At 45.0% G+C, this 15875-nt stretch overlaps 1 protein-coding gene across 3 annotated transcripts in view; it reads right to left on the reverse strand.

Moving 5' to 3' along the window:
- Positions 1-15875, reverse strand: part of LOC139582849 (tyrosine-protein phosphatase non-receptor type 14-like) — a 102235-nt gene that overhangs the window by 20246 nt on the left and 66114 nt on the right. For all 3 annotated transcript variants that reach the window (XM_071413236.1, XM_071413235.1, XM_071413237.1), the window contains 6 exons: positions 6318-6415; positions 4567-4634; positions 3391-3461; positions 2230-2317; positions 2056-2144; positions 1736-1823 (listed from right to left, as the gene is read on the reverse strand). In XM_071413236.1, the coding sequence (XP_071269337.1) occupies positions 1736-1823; positions 2056-2144; positions 2230-2317; positions 3391-3461; positions 4567-4634; positions 6318-6415 (502 nt within the window). The remainder of the gene's footprint in view (positions 1-1735; positions 1824-2055; positions 2145-2229; positions 2318-3390; positions 3462-4566; positions 4635-6317; positions 6416-15875) is intronic.

Raw genomic sequence — 15875 nt, forward strand, 5'->3', positions numbered from 1 at the left:
TGTCAACACACAACACATGTACAAAATGTCAACACACGTGCACAATGTCAACACACCATGACACACAACACAAGTACACAATGTCAACACACCACGACACACAACACATGTACACAATGTCAACACACAACACAAGTACACAATGTCAACACACCACGACACACAACACATGTACACAATGTCAACACACAACACATGTACAAAATGTCAAAACACGTGCACAATGTCAACACACCATGACACACAACACAAGTACACAATGTCAACACACCACGACACACAACACATGTACACAATGTCAACACACGTGCACAATGTCAACACACCATGACACACAACACAAGTACACAATGTCAACACACCATGACACACAACACAAGTACAAAATGTCAACACACCATGACACACAACACAAGTACACAATGTCAACACACAACACATGTACACAACGTCAACACACGTACACAATGTCAACACACAACGACACACATTACATGTACACAATATCAACACACCACGACACACAACACATGTACACAATGCCAACACACGGACACAATGTCAACACACCACAACACATGTACACAATGTCAACACACCACGACACACAACACATGTACACATGTACACAATGTCAACACACAACACATGTACACAATGTCAACACACGTACACAATGTCAACACACAACACATGTACACAACGTCAACACACCACAACGTCAACATCTTTATTGGAGGGTTACACACAACATTGGGTGTTATGTCAACACACAACACATGTACAAAATGTCAACACACGTGCACAATGTCAACACACCATGACACACAACACAAGTACACAATGTCAACACACCACGACACACAACACATGTACACAATGTCAACACACAACACAAGTACACAATGTCAACACACCACGACACACAACACATGTACACAATGTCAACACACAACACATGTACAAAATGTCAAAACACGTGCACAATGTCAACACACCATGACACACAACACAAGTACACAATGTCAACACACCACGACACACAACACATGTACACAATGTCAACACACGTGCACAATGTCAACACACCATGACACACAACACAAGTACACAATGTCAACACACCATGACACACAACACAAGTACAAAATGTCAACACACCATGACACACAACACAAGTACACAATGTCAACACACAACACATGTACACAACGTCAACACACGTACACAATGTCAACACACAACGACACACATTACATGTACACAATGTCAACACACCACGACACACAACACATGTACACAATGCCAACACACAACACACGGACACAATGTCAACACACCACAACACATGTACACAATGTCAACACACCACGACACACAACACACGTACACAATGTCAGCACACCACGACACACAACACATGTACACAATGTCAACACACAACACATGTACACAATGTCAACACACGTACACAATGTCAACACACAACACATGTACACAACGTCAACACACCACAACGTCAACATCTTTATTGGAGGGTTACACACAACATTGGGTGTTATGACTGGCACATTCAGAAATGATTTTTAGTGTATAATGTGATACAAATGACAAATATTTTCCAAAAGGGAAACCTACTCACCCCACATCGTATCCAAGTGCGTGTGTGTGTGTATGTTTATCCGTGTCCCGTGAGACGGCTTTTGTGTGTTCCGTTGTTAGATATGACACTCACCGTGTGAAACATGATGGTGTCATCTTTACTGGTTATCTCTACTGTGATGGCCGACTTGTTGTGCGCTATGTTACCAATGTCTTTCCATCTGTATCACACACACACACACGTACACATACACACAGAACCCACACACACACCCATGCATGTGCACAGATACACAGGCACACACGCACGCACGCACACCCACAAATAAACACACACACCCACACAGAGACACATATGCATACAGTTTAGTAGAGGTTAATGTTACTTCATTTCCTTTAGCAAGGCAAACCCAACCAATAGCAAAAGGTGTTGAGGGGTGAGAGGAGACCCACCTGTGGTGCATAATGGACCTGCCGTTCCTGTGTTTGACGAAGACTCCGATGAAGGACACACCAATGAAGATGTCATTGGTGTAGGTGTCCTGTGAAATACATACTTATGTATTAAAGTATGGAAAATCATGTAGTGGTGTGTGTGTGTGTGTGTATGTGTGTATGTAGACACACCTTAGCAGCAAAGCTCTCCTGTCCAAAGCCATCCAGCTTCTCTACCTCCTTGATATAGAGCAACTCTGCTTCTGCAAGCTGCATTCGACTGAAACACACACACACACATCATAAATATCACACACCCACACACACACGCACGCATGCATGTGTTATGAACAGGAAGCCAGTAGGGGCAGTGTAGTTTATAGTAGGACTTGGTAGACTGTAGGGTGGTGTTCTGAACAGGAAGCCTGTAGGAGCAGTGTAGTTTATAGTAGGGCTTGGTAGACTGTAGGGTGGTGTTCTGAACAGGAAGCCAGTAGGAGCAGTGTAGTTTATAGTAGGACTTGGTAGACTGTAGGGTGGTGTTCTGAACAGGAAGCCTGTAGGAGCAGTGTAGTTTATAGTAGGGCTTGGTAGACTGTAGGGTGGTGTTCTGAACAGGAAGCCTGTAGGAGCAGTGTAGTTTATAGTAGGACTTGGTAGACTGTAGGGTGGTGTTCTGAACAGGAAGCCAGTAGGAGCAGTGTAGTTTATAGTAGGGCTTGGTAGACTGTAGGGTGGTGTTCTGAACAGGAAGCCAGTAGGAGCAGTGTAGTTTATAGTAGGACTTGGTAGACTGTAGGGTGGTGTTCTGAACAGGAAGCCTGTAGGAGCAGTGTAGTTTATAGTAGGACTTGGTAGACTGTATGGTGGTGTTCTGAACAGGAAGCCTGTAGGAGCAGTGTAGTTTATAGTAGGACTTGGTAGACTGTAGGGTGGTGTTATGAACAGGAAGCCTGTAGGAGCAGTGTAGTTTATAGTAGGGCTTGGTAGACTGTAGGGTGGTGTTATGAACAGGAAGCCAGTAGGAGCAGTGTAGTTTATAGTAGGACTTGGTAGACTGTAGGGTGGTGTTCTGAACAGGAAGCCTGTAGGAGCAGTGTAGTTTATAGTAGGACTTGGTAGACTGTAGGGTGGTGTTATGAACAGGAAGCCTGTAGGAGCAGTGTAGTTTATAGTAGGGCTTGGTAGACTGTAGGGTGGTGTTATGAACAGGAAGCCTGTAGGAGCAGTGTAGTTTATAGTAGGACTTGGTAGACTGTAGGGTGGTGTTATGAACAGGAAGCCTGTAGGAGCAGTGTAGTTTATAGTAGGACTTGGTAGACTGTAGGGTGGTGTTATGAACAGGAAGCCTACCAGTGACTCTTATGTTCCTCCGCCACCTTCTGAGTCCACTCCTCCAGCACCTCATCTACATGAGGCCAGTTCTGAGAGGGTGGAGAGAAAGAGAGAGAGAGAGAGAGAGAGAGAGAGAGAGAGAGAGAGAGAGAAAGAGAGAGAGAGAGAGAGAGAGAGAGAGAGAGAGAGAGAGAGAGAGAGAGAGAGAGAGAGAGAGAGGGGGGGGGGGAAGGGAGGGAGGGAGGGAGAGAGACAGAGAGAGACAGAGAGGGAAGGGAGAGAGGTAGAGAGAGAGAGGGAGAGAGGGGGAGAGAGAGAGAGGGAGAGAGGGGGAGAGAGACAGAGGGAGAGAGGGGGGGAGAGAGAGAGAGAGAGACAGAGAGGGGGAGAGATAGTGATAGAGGAAGTGAAAGAGAAAGCAAGCCAGGGAGGTAAAGGGGGGTGTCAGGGAAAGAAGTGATGGGGTGAAAGAGAAAGTGGACATTAATCTCTGCAGGACTTGAGTGAACAGAGAGAATGAGCTATATCAGATTACACACACAGCCTTCATATTCACCCCTTCAACACCCACTCACTACCCCTCCATTAGAGCACTCCATCACTGAGTGTGTGTGCGAGTGTGTGTGTGTGTTTCAGAGCGGGAGAGAAAAATTACTCTATGCAGGCCTCAGACGTCCATTGTCATCGCTCGCTCTCTCTTTCTGCCTCCCCCCTCCTCTATGTTTCTCTATGCCTATTAGTTTGTCTCTGTAACCACCTTCTTTATCCTATATTCTTCTCCTTCCTTTATCCCTCACGCTCTCTACTACCTCTCCTTACTCCCCACACACTCCCTCACCTCTCCCTCTCTTCCTACCTCTCAGTTCATCTCTCCCTCTCTCCCTCCCTCCCCCTCTCTAAGCAGGGCCTCTTGTCTGTCTTGTCACTCACTCACTCACTCACTCACTCACTCACTCACTCACTCACTCACTCACTCACTCACTCACTCACTCACTCACTCACTCACTCACTCACGCACACCTGAGCTTGAAAAACATCTGAGACAGGCAACATCAAACACACACCTGAGAATACCGACTGAGAGCACACACACCTGAGCACTGAAAAACACAAAAGATGGCACGCACGCACGCACGCACGCACGCACGCACGCACGCACACACACACAGAGGTGTAATGTGACAGTTGACTCACCACTGGGAAGAGCACGTACTCCCTGAGGAAGTCCTGAGACAGGAACTGTGTGAAATCCCCAAAGTCAGCTAGAAGAGAGGAGAGAACACACTGAGATCTACACTTAACTCTACACACACTGAGACCCACACTGAGATCTACACTCAACTCTACACACACTGAGATCTACAATCAACTCTACACACACTGAGATCTACACTCAACTCTACACACACTGAGATCTACACTCAACTCTACACACACTGAGATTTACACTCAACTCTACACACACTGAGATCTACACTCAACTATACACACACTGAGATCTACACTCAACTATACACACACTGAGACCCACACTGAGATCTACACTCAACTATACACACACTGAGATCTACACTCAACTATACACACACTGAGACCCACACTGAGATCTACACTCAACTATACACACACTGAGATCTACACTCAACTCTACACACACTGAGATCTACACCTAACTATACACACACTGAGACCCACACTGAGATCTACACTCAACTCACCAACTCATTGACATGAAACACATGAATAGAGTTCCAGTAACTTCCACCAGATTCCCAGGTTTGCAGAAATCCTTGTTGGAAAATTACAGATTTCCTGCTTATTCCCTCCTAATTCTGTGAATCTTCCAACTGGGTTTTCAGGAAAACCTGGGAATTCAGGCAAAGTTAATGGAATTTTTCTACCCTACACATGGAACACATACATCATCTAAGGATGTTATACGCTTTTAGAAAAACGGTGCTATCTAGAACCTTAAAGGGTTCTTCGGCTGTCCCCATAGGTAGAACCCTTTTGGTTCCAGGTAGAACCCTTTTGAGTTTCATGTTGAACCCTTTCCTTTTGGAGCCCTTTTTTTTCTAAGAGTGTACTCTTAAGGATATATGAACTATATAACACAAGGGAGAAACACCTTCAATAGGCATGGACAGGAACTGTGGTCGGATGACCTCAAAGATACATAGAAAGTAGAAACCCTTATAGCACCTACAGTATCTGTAGCAGGCATGCTCATGTCAACCCAGCCATACACACATATCCCTGGCCCTGTGATGTCATGTTGGGGTTTGGGTCCATCCTGGTTCATCCTACCCAACCCTCCATTGATAAAAGGAAATGACATACAGCTACTGTCTGTCTGGACAATGTACAGTACTATCTCCAGATACACAGAGGTAACTACATCCTTTAGGGCTGCTCTAATGTAATGTATGTCTGATATAGAGGGGTGTAGTGTAGAATCCATCCTCCCTACAGATAAGGTTGTTCCTGCCATGGCTAACCTTGGTGTTAGCGATAAGCTAACGACTGTTTACATTCCCCCGAGACACAGGGCCCAGGGACAGCAGGAGAGAGAGAGAGAGTGTGTATGTTTGTGTTGCGGGGTTGGAAGATTACAGGGTCACCAACAAGGCCAAGAAAGTGTGTGCGCGTGTCTGTGTGTGTGTGAATACGTGGATGTGTGTGTTTGCAAATGCACGCATGTGCATGCATGTGCGTGCGTGCGTTTGTGTGTGTGTGTGTTGTGGAAAGGAATCCTGATAGGAACTCAAGTGGACTCAGCTCTTCTGGCGGTATGCAGCCATATTAGGTAGTGAACCCAGGATGAGCTAAGAAAGTGTGAGTCTCTCTCTCTCTCTCTCTATCTCCCTCTGGACTTAGGGTTTAAGACATAAAACGAGGTTAGTGGTAAAGCTATGGGGTATACTCCTGTGTGTACTCTGTCTTACCTTGCACTGCTAGGCCTGCTAGTCTGATGCCCTGCTCTACGGTACAGTGGAGACGTCCATCCAGCACCTCCTTCTTCACCTGCAGGTAGTACTGATACCTAGCGAGAAGAGAAGTGTCACATACTGAGAGCATAAAAACACACAGTAAGGGACTTACTAAACACAAGAAGAAAGCAACATACAGATGTAGGATCTTAATTCGAGCCAGTTTGCTACAGAAGGAAAATAATCCTGCAGCAACAGGAAACGTGAATTATTATGTGGATTATAATTCATGAACATTTATTGTAGGTCTTCATCAAGTTGGACATTTCTAAGTGGAAATTACAAACGTCAGAAGCCATTTGAAAGCTCAAACACACTACATGTTTTACATTTCCTGCATTGCAGGAACGTTCTCCTGCAACAGGGTGATCAAATGAAGATCCTGTAGAAATGTTACCTGTAAACTCCGGTAGTACTAGCAATGGAAATATTACCACACTGTTACTAGGAATAAGTGAATCACTACTATGGAGGGTTGTAGCCACCAGCTTGTGCAACACTGACTCATGTTCTTGGTTGGAGTAGTAAACCAGCTATGTCTAGCTGTGGCTGGGCTAGAGTTATGACTGGGTGTTGGAGTAGTGAACCAGCTATGTCTAGCTGTGGCTGGGCTAAAGTTGTGACTGGGTGTTGGAGTAGTGAACCAGCTATGTCTAGCTGTGGCTGGACTAGAGTTGTGACTGGGTGTTGGAGTAGTGAACCAGCTATGTCTAGCTGTGGCTGGACTAGAGTTGTGACTGGGTGTTGGAGTAGTGAACCAGCTATGTCTAGCTGTGGCTGGACTAGAGTTGTGACTGGGTGTTGGAGTAGTGAACCAGCTATGTCTAGCTGTGGCTGGACTAGAGTTGTGACTGGGTGTTGGAGTAGTGAACCAGCTATGTCTAGCTGTGGCTGGGCTAGAGTTGTGACTGGGTGTTGGAGTAGTGAACCAGCTATGTCTAGCTGTGGCTGGACTAGAGTTGTGACTGGGTGTTGGAGTAGTGAACCAGCTATGTCTAGCTGTGGCTGGGCTAGAGTTGTGACTGGGTGTTGGAGTAGTGAACCAGCTATGTCTAGCTGTGGCTGGACTAGAGTTGTGACTGGGTGTTGGAGTAGTGAACCAGCTATGTCTAGCTGTGGCTGGACTAGAGTTATGACGGTGTTGGAGTAGTGAACCAGCTATGTCTAGCTGTGGCTGGACTAGAGTTATGACTGGGTGTTGGAGTAGTGAACCAGCTATGTCTAGCTGTGGCTGGGCTAGAGTTGTGACTGGGTGTTGGAGTAGTGAACCAGCTATGTCTAGCTGTGGCTGGACTAGAGTTATGACTGGGTGTTGGAGTAGTGAACCAGCTATGTCTAGCTGTGGCTGGACTAGAGTTATGACTGGGTGTTGGAGTAGTGAACCAGCTATGTCTAGCTGTGGCTGGGCTAGAGTTATGACTGGGTGTTGGAGTAGTGAACCAGCTATGTCTAGCTGTGGCTGGGCTAGAGTTATGACTGGGTGTTGGAGTAGTGAACCAGCTATGTCTAGCTGTGGCTGGACTAGAGTTATGACTGGGTGTTGGAGTAGTGAACCAGCTATGTCTAGCTGTGGCTGGACTAGAGTTATGACTGGGTGTTGGAGTAGTGAACCAGCTATGTCTAGACTGGGTGTTGGAGTAGTGAACCAGCTATGTCTAGCTGTGGCTGGGCTAGAGTTATGACTGGGTGTTGGAGTAGTGAACCAGCTATGTCTAGCTGTGGCTGGACTAGAGTTATGACTGGGTGTTGGAGTAGTGAACCAGCTATGTCTAGCTGTGGCTGGACTAGAGTTATGACTGGGTGTTGGAGTAGTGAACCAGCTATGTCTAGCTGTGGCTGGACTAGAGTTATGACTGGGTGTTGGAGTAGTGAACCAGCTATGTCTAGCTGTGGCTGGACTAGAGTTATGACTGGGTGTTGGAGTAGTGAACCAGCTATGTCTAGCTGTGGCTGGACTAGAGTTGTGACTGGGTGTTGGAGTAGTGAACCAGCTATGTCTAGCTGTGGCTGGACTAGAGTTATGACTGGGTGTTGGAGTAGAGTACTTGCTAGGCAGTCTCTGAAATCCCAATCCTAGGGCAGCAAAGCTGGAACATTGGTACATTGGAGACAAGACATTTGTCTAGAGCACTGGTATTCAAAGTTGGGATCGCGGGGGAACTGCAGTGGGGTCACAAAACAAAACAAAATTAAAAGTACAGATTCATGTACGGGACAATATACAACGTTTTTGTGAAATATCACGTATATTGAATAAATGTATTTATTGGTTCCTTTACATTTTGATAATGATGAAAATGTAATGCATTGAAGGTTTTTTTTGTGTAAAAATTGAAATGTACCGATTTTAAGGTTGTTTCATTAGATTTGGGGTGGGGTTGTGAGAATCTTTTGTGAAAAAATGGGGTCCCCCCTGAACAAGTTTGAATAACACTGGTCTAAAAAGACTACTAGCTAGGGCTCGGTGGGGCTGGGCTAGTGTTATTACTGTGGGTGGCTCGGCCACTGGTTTGCCAGAGGTAAGTTGATATGATACTTTTCAGAGTTGGCCCAGAGCGACCTTCACAGAGTGTGGTTAGAGTGCCAAAATAAAGTGAAAGAACAGGACGAAACGTCCAGCTTTTCAGGGATTCCAAATCATTTCCCCCCCATTTTAGGCTTTGATTCAATTTTGTGTTTGACTTTTGGGCAGGGTGAAGTAGTCACACAAGGCCACACATTAGAGAAGAGAGAGAAGAGAGGGGGAGAGTGAGAGAATGAGGCAAAGAGAGAGGGTAGTTAATGAGAGGGAGGGGGAGAGAAGGAAAGTGTGAGAGAAAGTCAAAACGGTCCATTATCAAAACACAGCAGTGTCAGGGGTGAGTCCAGCTGACCAGTTTCAGCTGCAAAGAACTTGCTGGTTTCCTGTTTGTTGCCATGGCTACCACAGTGAGTGTTTCCACTGGAGGCTGTGAGACACCTTTACAAACACACACACACACACACACACACACACACACACACACACACACACACACACACACACACACACACACACACACACACACACACACACACACACACTCACACACACACACACACACACACACACACACACACACACACACACACACACACACACACACACACACACACACACACACACACACACACACACACACACACACACACACAGGGCAGTGGGGAGTTCATAGGGGAACATGCATCAGGCTGTACATGCCAGAGTCTACAAACTGTGGTCTGGAAATCACCAAGCCATCCCTGCATGCTTAGTCACTCCAGCCTGCTATAGACAAGTGCAGTTCTGTTGAAGTTAGCCACACAGGGGAAGTCCAGGGATAACCCATAGAGAGAGAATGTCATGAGCAAGACTTGTTCAAGTCACCTGTAAACTAGAAACCACTATAATCTGCCACGGTCTTACTGTGTTCTTAAACTTCTTTGTCTCTCTACCTTACTTAATAATTCTCAAACTCTTCTCTATTCCTCTCTCTCTCTCTCCCCCTGCCTTGTCTCCCCTTCTCTCTTTCTTTTCTCACCTATCTCTCCCTCCTCCCCCCTCTCTCTCCTCGCACTCTTCCTCTCTTCTCTCAGGTTCTTTTTTTAGCTCCACTGTGTGTACTCGGGGTCTATAATCTGACCGCGCCCTTCTCCCTCACCCTGTCATTACACCGGCTGGCTGAGCTGCCATTCTGTTCCCCTGGCAACCCTCTAATTAGCTAACCCCTGGATGGGGAGGAGCCCACAGTGGTCAAGTGGGCGGTGCTTCAGCAGGAAAACACTGCAGAGGTTCTGGAATGGGTTCTAGTTATGTTGCGTGAATGTTCCCTCAACGCTTAACACCCTCTTGGGTCAGAGGGGAAATGGTGTCTCGGTGCGGTTGTCTCTTTCTCTTAGGCAGAAGGATAACAACATTATGATGTTTATATTTATATATGTGAGCAGCCATGGTAGAGTGGCAGACTGTAAACTGTAGACATGATGATTGAGAAGCAAGCCAGGCCTCTTAAAGTAAACCGTCTTCAGCACAATTACATCTCTTCAAGGATAAATTAAGTTTTATAGATTTGAATTGAATCAGACTGAAAGAGAGCATGAAATGGTCCTGTACAGTCCTTAGAGTCAACAGTGTCTGCTGGTTGATTTTTATCTCACCCGGTTGGTTACTCATGCTTAGAAAACCAGGTGTTTAGGACACACCTGGTATTAGGGCAATACGGCCAAAATATCCTATCACAATATTTTTCTCATTTTTGACGGCATGACGGTATTTTATGTTTTTTAATAATAAAGTTCTAAATATACTTAATGAGTAGTGCATGACACTGAGGTGGCAACACGTTTTAATGGGTCTTTCTCTCTTCTGATCTGTTTTATACTGTTCATCAAACATCAACCCAAAATTATTTCTGCATTTTCTTCACCCAGGTGTTATCATTTCCCCACGGTACCACATTTGTTTTGTCTTTGTATGCCTCTATTTTGTGAAAAAGTAACTTTTCCTTTATAAGAAGAATTATTCCCCAGCAAACTGGGAACATTCCCAGCTAAGATTCCCATTAACTTCTAATTAGGGTTTTATCTAACAGTAGGATGATAACCACCACATAAAATAATATTTTTGATAACAAAATTATTTTTATTCTTATTAAAAAACATGTACTAAAATTGGTAACACTTTACAATATGGTTCCATTATAAAGGGTTTGTAATTACATTATTAACGGTTAATTAATCATTTGTAAATGCATTATAACAAATTGGTCAAAATAGTGTGATTGCTAGTCAGCGCTTGCTAAATAGTGAGCCACTATTTACCTCCAGCTATTAACCATTTATAAATGCACTTACAAATGTGCATAATATTGAACCCTTATGTATCTTCATTCAACCTTATTTTCAATGGTTGCACAGTTAAACAATAGTTATTTTCTCACTTTTGATGTTTGGTTTTCAGACCAGTGGTCAACTCCCATGTGATGTGTCTTGCCCCACATTTGAAACCCTGATGATGCATTGGTACACTTCTTTATTCCAAAAATGATGGCCTTATCTGAAGATCTCAAGCCATATTATTGATGTGGTGATTACAGCCTCAAGCCTTCTTGGGTATGATGTTACAAGCTTGGCACACCTGTATTTGGGGAGTTTCTCCCATTCTTCTCTGCAGATCCTCTCAAGCTCTGTCAGGTTGGATGGGAGCGTCGCTGCACAGCTATTTTCAAGTCTCTCCAGAGATGTTTGATTGGGTTCAGGTCCGGGCTCTGGCTGGGCCACTCAAGGACATTCAGAGACTTGTCCCAAAGCTACTCCTGCGTTGTCTTGTCTGTGTGCTTAGGGTCGTTGTCTTGTTAGAAGGTGATCATGGTACAAGTAATTTGTAACTCTTATAATAGTGTCAGGGAATGCCATCCCAGTGTATGTTCAAGTATTATTACACCACAATGACATCCTAATTGAGCTCAGGTGCATCCTCTTTCTATTGATCATCCTTGAGATGTTTCTACAACTTGATTGGTGTCCACCTGTGGTCAATTCAATTGATTAGACATAATTTGGAAAGGCACACACCTGTCTATGTAAGGTCCCACAGTTTGAGGTCCTAAGCGTTCATCAAGGAGCTCTCTGTACTTCACTCCGTTCATCTTTGCCTCGATCCTGACTAGTATCCCAGTCCCTGCTGCTGAAAAACATCCCCACAGCATGATGCTGCCTCCACCATGCTTCACCGTAGGGATGGCGACAAGTTTCCTCCAGACGTGACGCTTGGCATTCAGGCCAAAGAGTTCAATCTTGGTTTCATAAGACCAGTGAATTGAGTTTCTCATGGTCTGAGAGTCTTTAGGTGCCTTTTGGCATCTCCAAGCGGGCTGTCATGTGCCTTTTACTGAGGAGTGGCTTCCATCTGGCCACTCTACAGTAAATGCTTGATTGGTAGAGTGCTGAAGAGATGGTTGTCCTTCTGGAAGGTTCTCCCATCTCCACAAAGGAACTCTGGAGCTCTGTCAGAGTGACCATCTGGTTCTTGGTCACCTCCCTGATCAAGGCCCTTCTCCCCCGATTGCTCATTTTGGCCGTTTGGACATTCAGTGTTCAGAGCTTTATGGTTATCTTATTTTTCCATACTTATATTCCCACACTTTCTCAGCCCCCCAAATATCAGATGTGTGTGTTTCACCTCACCACACTCCTTCAGCAAAGACAGGTTTGTTGTCTTCAGCTCACAGTTTGCTCTAGTGTATCCTCAACTCAAGAGGCCTACTCCCCCCCGACACAAAAAAAACATCCAGACAACCTCCTCACACAGAGAGGCCGCGTCCACCACCGCACCCCCAGATGGGGCCAGCCGGTGTGCGTGGGAGGTGGGGGGATTCTGTGCTTTTACATGGTATTATCATTGAACCGACAGAGGGTAAAATGTGTGTCTGTGGGGGACAGCTCTGATAACAAGCTGAACAAAGATGGGATTTCAAGGCTGTATATGCTGCTGCCCCCATGGCTCACTGGGGCCAGGTGATGAGGTCTGGTCTGGATTAAGGGGTTGGACATTTCCAGCATGGTGTATAGGGTTTGGACAACACACAGCGGCTAACATTAGCAGAGTTAGACGCTAATGTGATTTGGTGTATCGTGAGTTTGGTTCCTTCAGGCAGAGGGAGACAGATAGAGAGAAAAAGACAAACAGACACAATCCATGCTGTTGAACACTTCTCCCTTTTCCTCTGAGATGACTGAGTTTACACATAACATGGTTTATGAGAGGAACTCTCACATTAGCCAATGCCCCAACACCTCATCCCCACCTAACCCTAGTTAACCCTACCTCTGTGATTTTCACAGCTGCAGAGAGAGATGGAATGAAGGAGGGAGGGATCTAGTATCAGGTTTCACATCAAAAGCACCCTGCTTCACTTCAAAGATACTATTCACAACTGAAACCATTGCCGGAACTGAAGCCAACCAATCTTATCTGTGTGTTACAACCTTAGTTCCCTTTTCCCTTCCTCTTTCCATCTCTTTCTCATTCCCTCAATACTCCTCTCCCCCCTCACCCTCTATTGCCCCCCCCCCCCCCCAGGCCAGGTGTGTAAGCAATAGAATGACCGCCCAGCTCGTTGCTATGGGAGACGCCACGACACCAAAGACATGGGTCACTGGTTTTACTCTCATCCTGTGAATGAATCTGTAAGCCTTTCTAACAGATTAAAAGTTGTATAAAGTTGCCCCATGGCACTGATCTAAGGTTAGTTTGTGTACCCCCTCCCTAAGGATTAATGTTAGGATTGGGCTAAGGTAAACTGATCTTAGATCTGTGCCTAGAGCAACTTGTACCTGGAGCAGCAGACTGCTGCCAGGAGGACCCAGCTGGCTGCTAAGGCACTCATACCTGTTCTATGCATTATAATGACTGTAGAATGAAGGGGTGAGGAGTTACAAATGATGCTGCTGAAGGCTGTTAAAGAAAGTGGATTGATCGTCGGGCTTTACTGAACAGATTCTTGGAGACGAGCGGGAGGGTGTGTGTGTGTCAGGGAGGGTGTGTGTGTGTGTCAAGGAGACATTTACCGCGGCCCCCCACCTCAACCCGACTCCCAAACCCCTGCCTAGCACTTCTGCTGGGAGGAATGTGTGGTCCTCCTCCCTCCTCCTCCACTCCCTCCTCTCCTCCTACGGCTGTGCCAACATTCCACACGGACTCCTAACCACAAACCAGAGAGAGAGAACTTTAACTATTTGCACCCCATTATAACACTGTACATATCCCTAATATTATATTATGTCTATTCCTTTGAAACTTCTGTGAGTGTAATGTTTACGGTTCATTTTTTATTATTTATTTCACTTTAGTTTATTATCTATTTCACTTGATTCCCATGCCAATAAAGCCCTTTAATTTGAATTGAATTGTTGACGAGGTATTTCATACTATAATACTAGAGTATGTGTAGCATGTTCAGTCCTGTCCACTGCCCAACCCCTAACTACATGTAAATACACTGAAGTGATTTCATAGAATGATTGCTGTGAACACACACACACACACACACACACACACACACACACACACACACACACACACACACACACACACACACACACACACACACACACACACACACAGTTGAAGTCAGAAGTTTACACTAAGTTGACTGTGCCTTTAAACAGCTTGTAAAATTCCAGAAAATGATGTCAAGGCTTTAGAAGCTTCTGATAGGCTAATTGACATCATTTGAGTCAATTGGAGGTGTACCTGTGGATGTATTTCAAGGCCTACCTTGAGTGCCTCTTTGCTTGACATCATGGGAAAATCAAAAGAAACCAAACAAGACCTCAGAAAAAAAAATGTAGACCTCCACAAGTCTGGTTCATCCTTGGGAGCAATTTCCAAATGCCTGAAGGTACCACGTTCATCTGTACAAATAATAGTATGCAAGTATAAACACCATAGGACCACGCAGCCTTCATACCGCTCAGGAAGGAGACGCCTTCTGTCTCCTAGAGATGAATGTACTTTGGTGCGAAAAGTGCCAATCAATCCCAGAACAACAGCAAAGGACCTTGTGAAGATGCTGGAAGAAACAGGTACAAAAGTATCTATATCCACAGTAAAACGAGTTCCATATCGACATAACCTTTTAAGGGCGCTCAGCAAGGAAGAAACCACTGCTCCAAAACCGCAATAAAAAAGCCAGACTATGGTTTGTAACTGCACATGGGGACAAAGATCGTACTTTTTGGAGAAATGTCCTCTGGTCTGATAAAACAAAAAAATAACTGTTTGGCCATAATGACCATCGTTATGTTTGAAAGAAAAAGGGGGTGGCTTTGAAGCACACCGTGAAGCACGGGGGTGGCAGCATCATGTTGTGGGGGTGCTTTGCTGCAGGAGGGACTGGTGCACCTCCCAAAATAGATGGCATCATTAGGGAGGAAAATTATGTGGATATATTGAAGCAACATCTCAAGACATCAGTCAGGAAGTTAAAGCTTGGTCGCAAATGGGTCTTCCAAATGGACAATGACCCCAAGCATACTTCCCAAGTTGTGGCAAAATGGCTTAAGGACAACAAAGTCAAGGTATTGGAGTGGCCATCACAAAGCCCTGACCTCAATCCCATAGAAAATTTGTGAGCATATATTAAAAAGTGTGTGCGAGCAAGGAGGCCTACAAACCTGACTCAGTTACACCAGCTCTGTCAGGAGGAATGGGCCAAAATTTACCCAACTTCTTGTGGGAAGCTTGTGGAAGGCTACCCGAAACGTTTGACCCAAGTTAAACAATTTACAGGCAAGGCCAATCAAATACTAATTTAGTGTATGTAAACTTCTGACCCACTGGGAATGTGATGAAAGAAATAAAAGATGAAAGAAATCATTCTCGCTACTATTATTCTGACATTTCACATTCTTAAAATAAAGTGGTGATCCTAACTGACCTAAAACAGGGAAATTTTACTAGGATTAAATGTCAGGAATTGTGAAGAACTGAGTTTAAATGTATTTACCTAAGGT

Source organism: Salvelinus alpinus, chromosome 8 (assembly GCF_045679555.1).
Source record: "Salvelinus alpinus chromosome 8, SLU_Salpinus.1, whole genome shotgun sequence".
NCBI lineage: Eukaryota > Metazoa > Chordata > Actinopteri > Salmoniformes > Salmonidae > Salvelinus > Salvelinus alpinus.